At 47.7% G+C, this 15,000-nt stretch overlaps 1 protein-coding gene across 6 annotated transcripts in view; it reads left to right on the forward strand.

Annotated features, from left to right (window-relative positions):
• Nucleotides 1-15,000, forward strand: part of ACTN1 (actinin alpha 1) — a 208,910-nt gene that overhangs the window by 139,571 nt on the left and 54,339 nt on the right. For all 6 annotated transcript variants that reach the window (XM_075329976.1, XM_075329980.1, XM_075329978.1 and 3 more), the window contains exon 11: nucleotides 14,968-15,000. This exon is cut by the window's right edge and continues 115 nt beyond it. In XM_075329976.1, the coding sequence (XP_075186091.1) occupies nucleotides 14,968-15,000 (33 nt within the window). The remainder of the gene's footprint in view (nucleotides 1-14,967) is intronic.

Raw genomic sequence — 15,000 nt, forward strand, 5'->3', positions numbered from 1 at the left:
TTGGAGCACAGTGGTGAATGGTGGCCAAAAACTATTATTTTTTTTGATGATTTCTTCAGTTCTCTATAGAATATGTAAATGTGTAGAAAAATTGGCACAATGCCGAATCCCTCACTTTAAAAAAATGTATTTATGGCAAAATTTACAATGCCTTTTTTTTTTATTAATATACGATCATTAAAACAATAAACTTTGTAAATAATAAGTAATTAAAAAAAATATATAAAATAATTTAAAAAAATTAAATTTTTATTCTGTCCACGCACATGGTATATAAATCTCCGACTTTGTGTAGGCTTTGTGCGGAAAAACATAGACCGCGGTATGTACCGTATTTTTCGGACTAGAAGACTAACTTTTTTCCCCCCAAATGTTGGGGGAAAGTGGGGGGGGTGCGTCTTATAGTCTGAATGTGGCTGCGGGGAATGAGGGTGCTGTGGTGGAGCGGGTCATCGGGGGCACGAGCAGGTTGTAGCAGCGCCTGCCGTGACCACGTGGGCCTGCTCATTTTATATGCCTGCATCCTCCCACCCATCATCCCTCAGCGCTGACAGATGGGCGGGATGATGGGCGGGGGGGGAACATGCATAGAAAAGAGCCAGCCCGCATGATCACCCATGGCAACTACAGCCTGGAGTGATCACGTGTGGCTGTATTCACTGCCCCCCGCGCATCATCATCAACGCGGGGTGCAGTGAATAAGTATACTCACCTGTCACCGTTGTCTGCAGCATCGCGATTTCCTCCTGTCTTCAGGCCCGCTGATCTGTGTAGAGAGCGGTGAGCATAGAGATGAAGTCATCCCTGTGCGCACCGCTAGTTTCCACACAGATCAGCTGACAGGCAGACAGGAAGAGGAGCGATGCTGCAGACAACAGTGATGGCTCCACACTCCAGCGGCGCTGCTGCCGGCACTGACAGGAGGAGGAGCGATGCTGCATGGAGCGAAGAAAGGTGAGTATAAATGTTTGTTTTTTGTGTGCCACAGGATACAGGCCATTTAGCAGGATGGGGGTATATAGCAGGATGGATGGGGGTATATAGCAGGATGGATGGGGGTATATAGCAGGATGGATGGGGGTATATAGCAGGATGCATGGGGGGTATATAGCAGGATGCATGGGGGGTATATAGCAGGATGCATGGGGGGTATATAGCGGGATGGATGGGGGTATATAGCGGGATGGATGGGGGTATATAGCGGGATACATGTGGGTATATAGCAGGATGGATGGGGGTATGTAGCAGGATAAGGGCATATTCCAGGATGGCGCTATGTAGCAGGATAGGGCCTATACCACGATGGCGGTATATAGCAGGATGGGAATATATGCCAGGATGGGGGACATATATACAAGGATGGGGATCATATACAAGGCAGGAGGATCATTACCAGGATGGGGTACCTTAGTTAGAGAATTTGGGGACATTACCCCCATAACAGTGTCAGCAGCAGACCTCACCCCATAACAGTGTGTCATGACCACATTTTTTGCTTAAAATTTTATTTTCCTCTTCTAAAACCAGGGTGCGTATTATAGTCCGAAAAATACGGTATACATGTGTCAATAAGAGACAAATTTTTTTATTGCATCAATCCCAACAAAATACCAAAGTAGCAGATGCATTTTTAGGGATGAGTCCTGAAATCCCAAAGATTAAACCAATAAAATAAAAACCAAAAACATTAAGGTACAACATTGGGAAGAAATGGGAGCTCTCTATCCAATAAAGATAAAGAACCTGAACAGATTCCATGGTTTCTAAGTAATCCATCATAAAACTGTGGTGAAAAAACTGTATAACTGTAAACGTCACAGTTCAGATTAAGTAAAATGGATAAATCTAGGTAACAAGATACCTAAACTCATAAATTGGAAGATAGTGTAGATCCACTAGGATTTATAAGCAGTGAATACGGTATTGATTATTCTCACAAAAGTGATTAAAACCGCATCGAAAAATAAATACATGGTGCAGTCTGCCTTGTGGCAGACTCTAAATGTGTTGCTCGACCCAGGGTTTCGCCCTGCTTCTTCAGGGGCTTGATCAGTGCTCATGTCAAATTATTAATTGCAACCAGGTGATTTACAAACAACATAAAATCCTGCACATAAAGTGGCTTCACATATACTACTCCATATGTTTTGTTAAAAATTGGTTAAAGGGAACCTGTCAGGTGCAATATGCAACCAGAACCATGAGCAGCTCTGGGTACATATTGATAATCCCTGCCTAATTGTCCCTGTATTTAGAAGCATAGATAAAAAGCTCTTTAGAAAAAGTATTTCTAAAGATCTTTTATGTTATGCTAATGAGGCCAGTGACTAGTCCCAAGGGCGTTCTATCCCCAGACTAGTCCACCCTCTTAGCATGGTAGCAAATATAGAATATCATATACAATTGCTCCGAAAATAAAATGCAGGACATTTATACATATATCTATGAAAACCTAAAAACACCACTAACGAGCGCCATAAGCAGAATGAAAACAAATTGAGGGAGACAAAAAGCACAGATAGGGTCTTACGTGACTAGAATAGTGCATTTCTTGGGATCAGGAGGGCTCACCAGTAGTAGTTGTGAAAGTCACAAGCACTGTATAAGCATGTACCAACGGCTGCTGCATCTACCCGGTGGAAGATGATAGGTATAGATCAAGAAAAGGGTAAAACGTAGCGCTGCCTTTAAAGAAAATCCAAGACCAAATGGATGGGAATCGTGATCTTTATTCGTCTACGCGTTTCAAAGATTATTCTCCTTCTTCAGGACCACATTTGTGATTTCTACAAAAAGAAAGTCTTGCCAAAAAGAGCCTGCTTATTAGTCTGCAGTCAGACGCCGTGCCAGAGCCTCCTACCAGAGCAGTTCTGAAGGTTTCCACCTGATCACCCTTGGCAGCTTTGTCTGTATCGCTGCACAATGCCGAGTGCTCTCTGCCTGCCGGACAGTGTGCGGTCTGATCGGTGCAGGAGAGAGCGCATCAGTCCGCTTCCTTACCATCTGCCCCCCAGTCCATCTGCTAGAGCCTCCTGTACTCCGGTGCTGTTCTCATACGTATACTTTTTATCCTCTTTCTCCTCACATGACAGTGAAGCTCCAATGTCCGTGGAGCTGGAAGGGAAAGTGCAGAGCAAACTGTGGGGTCTGCAGCATAGACAGGGAGACCTCATCGCATATGTACTGGGAGTCGTAGTAAGGCAAACTAGCAATTCATGGTTTGGGGTCTTTTGTTTCTTTGTTTGTTTTTTGTTGCTTTTTTTTTTTTTTTTTTTTTTTTTTATATAATGTAAAGTCTTCTTTATGCCACAAAATGCAGATAGTTTGGCTTTAATGATACACTAAGTGGACCCATATTCAGCTCTTACTCTGCATTATTAAAGAAACCACATTATATACATTCATTATGCATCGGTAATGTTTGTGCAGAGTTACACTAGCCCCTACACTGCTTTACAGCAGCACGGACAATTTAATTACTGTGAAATATTTCTTATTTTTTCACTCAAAAAGGTCCGTGGAGCCTCTGTTAGGAGTCTCGACACAGAAACTAGCCAGATATCCCTCCGGGAAGGACCCAGCCAAGGAGTGGCTATGTTTAGGAGACCACCATAACCACCATATTAAGTGTCCCTATTAGTCAATATCCAACTCTTTGACAAGTTTAAAGATATGACAAGGGAAATACCAAGGCCAGGTATCCATCCACAGACAGCTGTTTCGGGGTATTGCCCCTCATAAGTGTGGAGCAGGATTCTGGCCAGGTGGGAGCAATGCCTAGTAGACCAACAAGACAAAACAATCACTGATCTCGGGGAGACCAGCCTAGGATTTCACTGTGTTGAGCGCCCTCGTTGGCTGCCGGCAGTGTTGTCTCTGGCTGCTCTCCCCGAGATCAGTGATTTGTTTTGTTTTTTGATTTTTTTATTGGCACAAACCTAGATGCGTCCTGTAGTCTGAAAAATATGCTCACATCATCTACAAGACAGGCAATAGCAGCCAGTGCCCATAATAGTGTATGGTAGCCAAATATTACAAATCTGATATGTTACCCATAGAGTGTCACCCAATACATACAGTAAGGATATCAACCAAACCGGAATCTCAAAAATAAACCTCCAGACAGCAGTTTTGGAGTTTTGTTTCTCATTAATGCACAGTAGGAGTGAGTCTTTTGACTTGGGTCTTGGGGGATATTGTTTTTTGTGCAGACTACCAGCTAGCCGAGGGAGTCTTAGGGGTACTTGGCACACTACGACATCGCAAGCCGATGCCAGCGATGTCTAGTGCGATAGTCCCCGCCCCCGTCGCAGCTGCGATATCTTGTGATTGCTGCCGTAGCGAACATGGTCGCTACGGCAGCTTCACATGCACTCACCTGCCCTGCGACGTCGCTCTGGACGGCGAACCGCCTCCTTACTAAGGGGGCGGGTCGTGCGGCGTCACAGCGACGTCACACGACAGGCGGCCAATAGAAGCGGAGGGGCGGAGATGAGCGGGACGTAAACATCCCGCCCACCTCCTTCCTTCCAGATAGCCGGTGTGAGCCGCAGTATCGCAGGTAAGCTGATGTTCCTCGCTCCTGCGGCTTCACACACAGCGATGTGTGATGCCGCAGGGGAACGAGGAACAACATCGTACCGTCGCTGCAACGGCATTATGAAAATGTCGGACACTACCCCGATGATACGATTACGACGCTTTTGCGCTCGTTAATCGGATCATAAAGGATTTGCACACTACGATATCGACAGCGACGCCGGATGTGCGTCACTTTCAATTTGACCCCACCGACATGGCACCTGCGATATCGTAGTGTGCAAAGTACCCCTTAAAGAGGACCTGTTACTTGTTAAAAAAAAAAAAATGTAGATTACCTTGTAAAAATATCAGAGTTCCCCTGATTCTTCTGCTTTTCTGTTTTGCTTTGTGTCGCTCCATTGCAGAGATAATCACTTGTTTCTTCTGGAGTGCAGTAGGTGAAATCTCTTTTAGTGCCACCAGGCGTTTCTTCAGAGTCTTCTCTGGGGGCGTGTTCTTTCACCTGTCCCTCCCAGACACCTCCAATCATGACTAAGCAGTTTCTGAGACTGCCGAGCTGTGATTGGCAGCATCTGGGAGGGCGGGATGAAAGTACACGCCCCCAGAGAAGACTCTGAAGAAACGTACAGTTGTATTGAAAGCAGAGATTTCACATAGGGGGCTCTAGAAAAACAAAATGTGAATATTTCTGCAATGGCTTCAAGCAGCTATGCAAATAATCACTCTAGAAGAAAAAATAAGCAAGTTTGCACATCCTTCTAGATTATGGTGACCTGTCATTCTGACACAATGTAATTACTGAAACCGTAAGGACCCAAATAAGGCCATGTGCGCACTAGAAAGTGCCATTTTCTTAAGAAAAAAACGGACCCTCTGAAAGAATCCCGCGGTAAAACTGCACCCACGGTTTTGCCGCGGATTTTCCGCAAGCTGGTCCCCGCGGTTTTTACAATTTATCTATGGCAAAAAACGCAGGTACTTGCAGAAAATAAGTGACATGCTCATTAATTCCACAGCGGAAAATCCGCGGGTAAATCCACGGGTATTAAAAAAAAACGCAGTGTGCGCACAGCGTTTTTTTAAAACCCATAGGATTTGCTGGGGAATGACTGCAGCAATGGCTAGTTTCACACTTGCGTTGTGCGGCATCCGTTGCATTGCGTTGTGTGACGGATGTAACGGGTTTGTTGCGTATAGTGGCACAACTGATGCGAAGGAGGCTGCAAAACAACGGAATCCGTTGTAGCTCTTTTCTTCAGCGCTCTATTGGGAGACCCAGACGATTGGGGTATAGCTACTGCCCTCCGGAGGCCACACAAAGCACTACACTAAAAAGTGCAAGGCCCCTCCCCTTCTGGCTATACCCCCCCGTGGTATCACGGGTTCTCCAGTTTTCAAGCTTTGTGCGAAGGAGGTCAGACATCCACGCATAGCTCCACAGATTTTAGTCAGCAGTAGCTGCTGACTATTTCGGATGGAAGAAAAGAGGGCCCATATAGGGCCCCCAGCATGCTCCCTTCTCACCCGTTGATGGTGTTGTAAGGTTGAGGTACCTATTGCTGGTACGGAGGCTGGAGCCCACATGCTGCTTTCCTTCCACATCCCCCTGAGGGGCTCTGTGGAAGTGGGATCCTGCCGGCCTCAAAGCTCTGACGCCGGGCTCCATCCACAGACCCATTTGAACCTGCTGGATACGGAGCTGGAGTACCGTTCAGGGACATGGCCCTGCACCATTACAGGTACTCTGTGTCCCCGTACACACAGGCACAGCACACTCCAGACTTGCTGGGTGTGCTAGTGCGCCGGGGACAGTAATGGGTTACAGTCACTGCAGCTTTGCTGAGTGACTTTGTGTTTTGGGAACTACCGCGCCGGACGCTCCGGGAGCGGCGGCGCGGCTGGGACTTGTAGTTCGCCGGGGACTGGGCGCCGACCGCGCTTTTACGGCGGCGGCGCTTATAAATCCAGTCCCCGGCTTCTGCGGCCTAGTGCCGCTTCGTTCCCGCCCCCTCCCTGTCACTCAGGGAAGGGGACAGGCGCTGAGCAATCAGCAGCGCCGAGGGCTGGAGCCTTTTTACATGCTCCAGCCCTCTCACTGCACACTGTCGGACGCCGGATTCCCGCTCTGCCTTGGGGGCACGCCCACGGCCCGCCCCTCCTCACATGAGTTGGGGAAGAAGCCGGCAGCCATTACTGCAGTCCGAGCTCGGACTTTCGGCACCAAGGCAGGACTATGGCGATCATACACCCGCTTATAGGCGGGCGGTAAGCGGCACACATAGTGCTGACCACGATATAACTGCAGTGTGTACATGTGTTGTTTTTAACTGCATAGGTCGCTATATGCCCGCTGGGGGAGCGACACATCAGCAGCAGGAAAGCAGGTGTGCTAAGGCACAGGCTTTCTAGGCTGCTTGTATTGCACGACTGAGGTGTTCATTTGTGTTTATGCTTATATGCTATACATTGCACTGTACAGTCGCTAGTCTTAGCTATATTCTCATGAAATGACTAGACTACAGCAGCAGAAAACCAAGGGTGCTGGGGCACAGGTTTTTTTTTTCTATGCTGCTTGTATTGCATGGGCTGCAGTGTGCATTTGTACTTGTGCTTGTATGCTATACATAGCACTGTATGGTCACTCTTCTGGGCCATATTCCCCGAGATGACTAGTCTACAGCAGCAGAAGAGCTGGGGTGCCAGGGCACAGGCTTCTATGCTGCTGGTATTGCATGTGCTGCAGTGTTCATTTGTACTTGTGCTTGTATGCTATACATTGCACTGTAGGGTCACTCTTCTGGGCTATATTCCCCTAGATGACTAGTATACAGCAGCAGAAGAGCAGGGGTGCCAGGGCACAGGCTTCTATGCTGCTTGTATTGCTTGTGCTGCAGTGGTCATTTGTACTTTATGCCTGTATGCTATACATTGCACTGTACGGCACCAATCTTGGCTATATACTTCTAGATAGCTAGTCGGCAGCGGCAAAAAAGCAACACAGATTTCAGTGCTGTTTTTACAACATGGGATGCTGTTCATGACACCGTCCCATTGTGTGCATGCTCCCCTGTAGCACGTCGTCTGCCGGGGTCTCTAGCACTTCGTCTGCCGGGGCTCTACTAGTTGTGGCCAAAGAAACCTCCTGTCAACCCTGTCCATGGACAGGGACGGAGTAGTCATAATATAGAGACTTGCACCCATGGGCAATCTACTTGACCAAAAAGGCAGCTCTTCAGGGCTTTGATACTGACATCGCTCTCAATCCGGATACACCGGGTGGTAACGCCATACGGAATGATCCTATACCGTCCATCAATGGAAGGTTGGATCTTTCTCCCTCAGCTCCCCCAGTGGAGATAGGAGACGAACAGGAAAAGTTCCTTTTCAGTATCTCACGCAGATATTGAGTTTTTTTTTTCTGGCCACGCTGACTTCAGAGAAGCAGTCCAGGAACACCACGCTTACCAGATAAGCGTCTTCTCCAAACGTTTATAGGATACACGTTATCCCTTTTCCCCTGACGTGGTCAGCGCTGGACCCAGGGTCCAAAGGTGGATTCTCCAATCTCCAGGCTTGCATCTAGAGCCATAGTTGCACTGGAGATGGGGCTTCACTTAAAGATGCCATTCACAGACAGATGGACTCTGGTTGAAATCTGTCTAGGAGGCTATCGGCGTGTCGGTTGCTCCGGCACCCACAGCCGTATTGGCAACCTAACCTTTTCAGCTGTTCTTGCGCAGCTGACCTTGAGCAGGGACATCTGTACCGCAGAGGCGTCCGTAACCCCGCAATGTCTGCACTGCGACTTACCCTGTTAATACTGTCCTAAAAGTACAGTCGAGGTTTCGGTCCTTCCCAAGCTCCGGCAGGTCCCAATTGTCCTCGTGCAAAAGGGCTACAAAACCTCAGACGGGCTCAGATTCCGGCCGGGCTCAATCTCGCCCAAGGAAGGCAGTCGGAGGAACCGCTACCAAGGCGGTCTCCTCAGGACTCTCAGCTCTCTCTCTCTCTCTCCGCATCCGCGGTTGATGGCAGACTCCCCCGCCTTTGGCGACATTTAGCTGCCACAGGTCACAGACCGGTGGGTGACGGACATTGTGCTCACGTGCACAGGACAGTGTTCTGTTCTCGTCCTCCGACCCCATTCTTCAGAACGGCCCCACCTCTCCACCGAGCAGATGCCCTGCTGCAGGCGGTGGACGCTCTAAGAGCAGAAGGAGTGGTGATCCCTGTCCCCCCTCAGGAACGAGGGCGAGGGTTTGTACTCCAATCTCTTTGTGGCTCCAAAAATGGACGGTTCCTTCCGTCCTGTTCTAGTCCTGAAACTGCTCAACGAGCATGCGAACGCCAGGCGGTTCCGGATGGGATCCCTCCGATCCGTCATTGCCTCAATGTCTCGAGGAGACTTCCTTGCCTCAACAGACATCAAAGATGCCTATCTCCACGTGCCAATTGCTACGGAGCACCAACGTTGTCTACGTTTTGTGATAGGAGACGAACATCTTCAGTTCGTAGCTCTGCCATTCAGTCTGGCGACAGCCCCACGGGTGTTCACCAAGGTCATGGCAGCAGTGGTAGCAGTCTTGCACTCTCAGGGACACCCGGTGATCCCGTACTTGGACGATCTACTCGTCAAAGCACCCTCCCTCGAGGCATGCCAACGCAGCCTGAATGTTACGCTGGAGACTCTCCAGACTTTCGGGTGGATCATCAATTTGGCAAGGTCAAATCTGTTTCCGACTCAATCACTAACGTATCTCGGCACTTCCTAAGGAAGATGGTGGCAGCCATCGAGGCAGTTCTCTTTGCGCAGTTTCATCTGCGCCAACGGCAATGGGACATTCTCCGCCAAAGGGACGGGCAGTCAACCTCCCTGGACAGGGAAGTCTCCCTTTCCCTGACGGCCGAGGACTCTCTGCAATAGTGGCTTATTCCCACCTCATTGTCATAGCCCCCATCCTGGGCAGTGGTCACGACAGATACGAGTCTGTCAGGGCGGGGAGCAGCTTGTCTCCGCCACATGGCTCGGGGGACGTGGACTCAGCAGGAGTCCACCCTTCAGATCGATGTTCTGGAAATCGGGGCAGGGTATCTCACCCTATTAGTTTTCCAGAAGTGGCTAGAAAGAGAGCAGATCCGAATCCAGTCGGACAACTCCACAGCGGTGGCATACATCAACCACCAAGGAGGGACACGCAGTCGGCAAGCCTTCCAGGAAGTCCGGCGAATCATCATGTGGGTGGAGGACACGGCATCCACCATATCCGCAGTTCACATCCCGGGCGTAGAAGACTGGGAAGCAGACTTCCTCAGTCGCCAGGGCATGGACGCGGGGGAATGGTCCCTTCACCCGGACGTGTTTCAGGAAATCTGTTGCCGCTGGAGGGTGCCGGACGTCGACCTAATGGCGTCTCGGCACACCAACAAGGTCCCGGCATTTATGGCACGATCGCGCGATCACAGAGCTCTGGCGGCAGACGCCTTAGTGCAAGATTGGTCGCAGTTCCGGCTCACATATGTGTTTCCACCTCTGGCACTCTTGCCCAGAGTACTGCGCAAAAATCAGATCCGATTGCAGCCGCGTCATACTCGTCGCACCAGACTGGCCGAGGAGATCGTGGTACCCGGATCTGTGGCATCTCACGGTCGGCCGACCGGGGTCACTACCAGACCGACCAGACTTACTGTCCCAAGGGCCGTTTTCTCCATCGGAATTCTGCGGCCCTGAACCTGACTGTGTGGCCTTTGTGTCCTGGATCCTAGCGTCTTCAGGATTATCCCAAGGGGTCGTTGCCACCATGAGACAGGCTAGGAAGCCCACGTCTGCTAAGATCTACCACAGAACGTGGAAGATTTTCTTAATTCTGGTGCTCTACTCAGGGAGTGTCTCCCTGGCCATTTGCGTTGCCTACTTTTCTTTCCTTCCTACAATAGGAGTTAGAAAAGGGCTTGTCGCTAGACTCCCTCAAAGGGCAAGTCTCAGCACTATCCGTGTTTTTTCAGAAGCGTCTAGCACGTCTTTCTAAGGTGCGCACGTTCCCGCAGGGGGTTTGTCATTTCGTACCCCCGTACAAGCGGCCGTTAGATCCATGGGATCTGAACAGGGTTCTAGTTGCTCTCCAGAAGCCGCCTTTCGAGCCTCTGAAGGAAGTTTCCTTTTCTCGCCTGTCACAGAAGGTGGCGTTTCTCGTTGCGATCACATCGCTTCGGCGAGTGTCTGAGCTGGCAGCTCTGTCATCCAAGGCTCCCTTCCTGGTGTTTCACCAGGACAAGGTAGTGCTGCGCCTCATTCCGGAGTTTCTCCCTAAGGTCGTATCCTCGTTTCATCTTAATCAGGATATCTCCTTACTGTCCTTTTGCACTCATCCGGTTCACCGGTATGAGAATGATTTACGTTTGCTAGATCTGGTGAGAGCACTCAGTATCTACATTTCCCGCACGGCGCCCATACGCCGTTCCGATGCCCTTGTCGCTGGTACGCGCAAGAGGTTGCAGGCTTCTAAAGCCACCCTGGCTCGATGGATCAAAGAACCAATTCTTGAAGCCTACCGTTCTGCAGGGCTTCCGGTTCTTTCAGGGCTGAAAGCCCATTCAACCAGAGCCGTGGGTGCGTCCTGGGCGCTACGACACCAGGCTTCGGCTCAACAGGTGTGCCAGGCAGCTACCTGGTCGAGTCTGCACACTTTCACCAAACATTATCAGGTGCATACCTATGCTTCGGCGGATGCCAGCTTAGGTAGAAGAGTCCTGCAGGCGGCAGTGACATCCCCGTAGGGGAGGGCTGTTTTGCAGCTCTAACATGAGGTATCTCTTTACCCACCCAGGGACAGCTTTTGGACGTCCCAATCGTCTGGGTCTCCCAATAGAGCGCTGAAGAAGAAGGGAATTTTGTTACTTACCGTAAATTCCTTTTCTTCTAGCTCTTATTGGGAGACCCAGCACCCGCCCTGTTGTCCTTCGGGATTTCTTGGTTGTTTGCGGGTACACATGTTGTTCATGTTGAACGGTTTTTCAGTTCTCCGACGTTATTCGGAGTTAATTTGTTTAAACCAGTTATTGGCTTCCTCCTTCTTGCTTTGGCACTAAAACTGGAGAACCCGTGATACCACGGGGGGGTATAGCCAGAAGGGGAGGGGCCTTGCACTTTTTAGTGTAGTGCTTTGTGTGGCCTCCGGAGGGCAGTAGCTATACCCCAATCGTCTGGGTCTCCCAATAAGAGCTAGAAGAAAAGGAATTTACGGTAAGTAACAAAATTCCCTTCTTTTCAACAATTACTCAACTGAGCATGCGCAGTTGTGTAAAAATGGATCCGTCAAATGACAGATTCCGCCAGATTCCGCCACCATAGGCTTCCATTATAAAAATGACGGACGCTGACGGAATCCAGCACATTGCGTTTTTTTTGACGCTCAGAGAAGCGCAGAAAAACGCTACATGCTGCGTTCTTTCTGCCTGGCAGATGCAATGCAGCGTCGGTCGGCAGATGCAACGCAGGACCATCAGTCGCAATGCATCGTCCATACAAGTCTATGGGAAGCAGCGGAACCCGTTAACGGATTTTGCTGTTTTCCGAAACAGCAGATTGCAACTGAAGGAAAAAAACGCATTTTCTGCGGCAAATCCACAGCGTGCGCATAGGGCCTTAAGGAGGTTTATTTAGTATGTAGGTATGATATAAAGTCACAGTCGTCCAAGAATATATTCAGATGCATGTGCAACATGATTTACATCCATGCTGGGTTCTCTGCACATAGTCATATGAAAAAGTTTGGGCACCCCTATTAATGTTAACCTTTTTTTCTTTATAATAATTTTGGTTTTTGCAGCAGCTATTTCAGTTTCATATATCTAATAACTCATGGACTCAGTAATTTTTCTGGATTGAAATGAGGTTTATTGTACTAACAGAAAATTTGCAGTCCGCATTTAAACAAAATTTGACAGGTGCAAAAGTATGGGCACCTCAACATAAAAGTGACATTAATATTTTGTAGATCCTCCTTTTGCAAAAATAACAGCCTCTAGTCTCTTCCTGTAGCTTTTAATGAGTTCCTGGGTCCTGGATGAAGGTAGATTTGACCATTCCTGATTACAAAACAATTCCAGTTCAGTTAAGTTTGATGGTCGCCGAGCATGGACAGCCGCTTCAAATCATCCCACAGATGCTCAATGATATTCAGGTCTGGGGACTGGGATGGCCATTCCAGAACATTGCAATTGTTCCTCTGCATGAATACCTGAGTAGATTTGGAGAGGTGTTTTGGATCATTGTCTTGCTGAAATATCCATCCCCTGCGTAACTTCAACTTCGTCACTGATTCTTGCACATTATTGTCAAGAATCTGCTGATGCTGAGTTGAATCCATGCGACCCTCAACTTTAACAATATTCCCAGTGCCGGCATTGGCCACACAGCCCCAAAGCATGATGGAACCGCCACCAAATTTTACTGTGAGTAGCAAGTGCTTTTCTTGGAATGCCGTGTTTTTTTGCCTCCATGCATAACTCTTTTTTGTATGACCAAACAACTCAATCTTTGTTTCATCAGTCCACAGGACCTTCTTTCAAAATGTAACTGGCTGTCCAAATGTGCTTTTGCATACCTCAGGAGACTCTGTTTGTGGCGTGCTTGCAGAAATGGCTTCTTTCGCATCACTCTCCCATACAGCTTCTCCTTGTGCAAAGTGCGCTGTATTGTTGATCGATGCACATTGACACCATCTGCAGCAAGATGATGCTGCAGGTCTTTGGAGGTAGACAAAGTATTCCCATATATAATTAATTTAATTTAGGTTAAAGGTGACTGATTGATCTGTATCTGTGACAAATGAATTTTTGATATTTCACTAAAGGTGTGGTGTTATATATAAAAAATAGAATTAATTATATATGGGAATACTTTGTCTTTCTGCGATGATATATATTCCCTAGACCTATGAGTCATATATATGTTATGCTAGGTCTTTGGAGGTGGTCTGTGGATTGTCCTTGACTGTTCTCACCATTATTCTTCTCTGCCTTTCTGATATTTTTCTTGGCCAGCCACTTCTGGGCTTAACAAGAACTGTACCTGTGTTCTTCCATTTCCTTACTATGTTCCTCACAGTGGAAACTGACAGTTTAAATCTCAGAGACAACTTTTTGTATCCTTCCCCTGAACAACTATGTTCAATAATCTTTGTTTTCAGATCATTTGAGAGTTGTTTTGAGGAGCCCATGATGCCACTCTTCATAGGAGATTCAAATAGGAGAACAACTTGCAAGTGGCCACCTTAAATACCTTTTCTCATGATTGGATACACCTGCCTATGAAGTTCAAAGCTTAATGAGGTTACAAAAACAATTTAGTGCTTTAGTAAAATAGTAAAAAGTAGTTAGGAGTATTCAAATCAAGGAATTGTTAAGGGTGCCCATACTTTTGCACCGGTCAAATTTTGTTTAAATGCGGATTGCACATTTTCTGTTAGTACAATAAACCTCATTTCAATCCAGAAATATTACTCAGTCCATCAGTTATTAGATATATGAATCTGAAATAGCTGCTGCAAAAACCCAAATTGTTATAAAGAAAAAAGGTTAACATTAATAGGGGTGCCCAAACTTTTTCATATGACTGTATAAGAAGCAAGAGGACCTGTCATATAAACATTTTTCAGTTAAAACCTCCTTTTCTACAAGTATAGATAAATAAGTAAAGTAATTTGGAAGGCAGAAAATCTTTGTAAATTTGGCTCGTATTAAATCTCCGCTAAGAGATCACTGAAAATTCATATATAGCAGATTCACATCAGCATTTGCGTTGTTCAATAGTAATGACCATCTGCAAAAAAAAAATCCAACCTCTCCAATAACGTTTTGGACCAAGTCCAGAATTGAGCTGTGCGTATCGTATTATATCCAGGCATTTCTTCCTTACCATGTTCACAGTGTTTCTTTTTATGTTGTGTTGTTTTTGCAGCCCTTAAGGCCCCTTTACACACTGCAACATGGCTAGCGATATCGCTGTAACGTCACCGGTTTTGTGACGTAATAGCGACCTCCCCAGCGACATTGCAGTGTGTGACACGCATCAGCGACCCGGCCCCCGCTGTGAGGTCGCTGATCGCTACAAGTCGTTCAGGACCATTCTTTGGTCCTTTGTTTCCCGCTGCGCAGCATGTATCTGTGTGTTTGACACCGTTACGACATTGTTAGCGACTTAGAACCAAGCCCAAAGGCGTGCTAGCGTTCCCTTTCCAGCGAGGTCGTTCTGCCGCTCCGTATCAATGCTGCGTCGTTGACCAGATCTGACTGTTAGAGACTTTCCAGCGATCCCGGCCAGGTCGAGATCGCTGGTGGGATCGCTAGAAAGTCTCAGTGTGTAAAGGGCCTTTAGACTCTTTGTTCCGTAGCTACAAGATTGATGGTTTCTCAATTCCTTCCCAGGATATAAACAATGCATGGGGTGGTTTGGAGCAA

Source organism: Anomaloglossus baeobatrachus, chromosome 12, assembly GCF_048569485.1.
Source record: "Anomaloglossus baeobatrachus isolate aAnoBae1 chromosome 12, aAnoBae1.hap1, whole genome shotgun sequence".
Lineage (NCBI taxonomy): Eukaryota > Metazoa > Chordata > Amphibia > Anura > Aromobatidae > Anomaloglossus > Anomaloglossus baeobatrachus.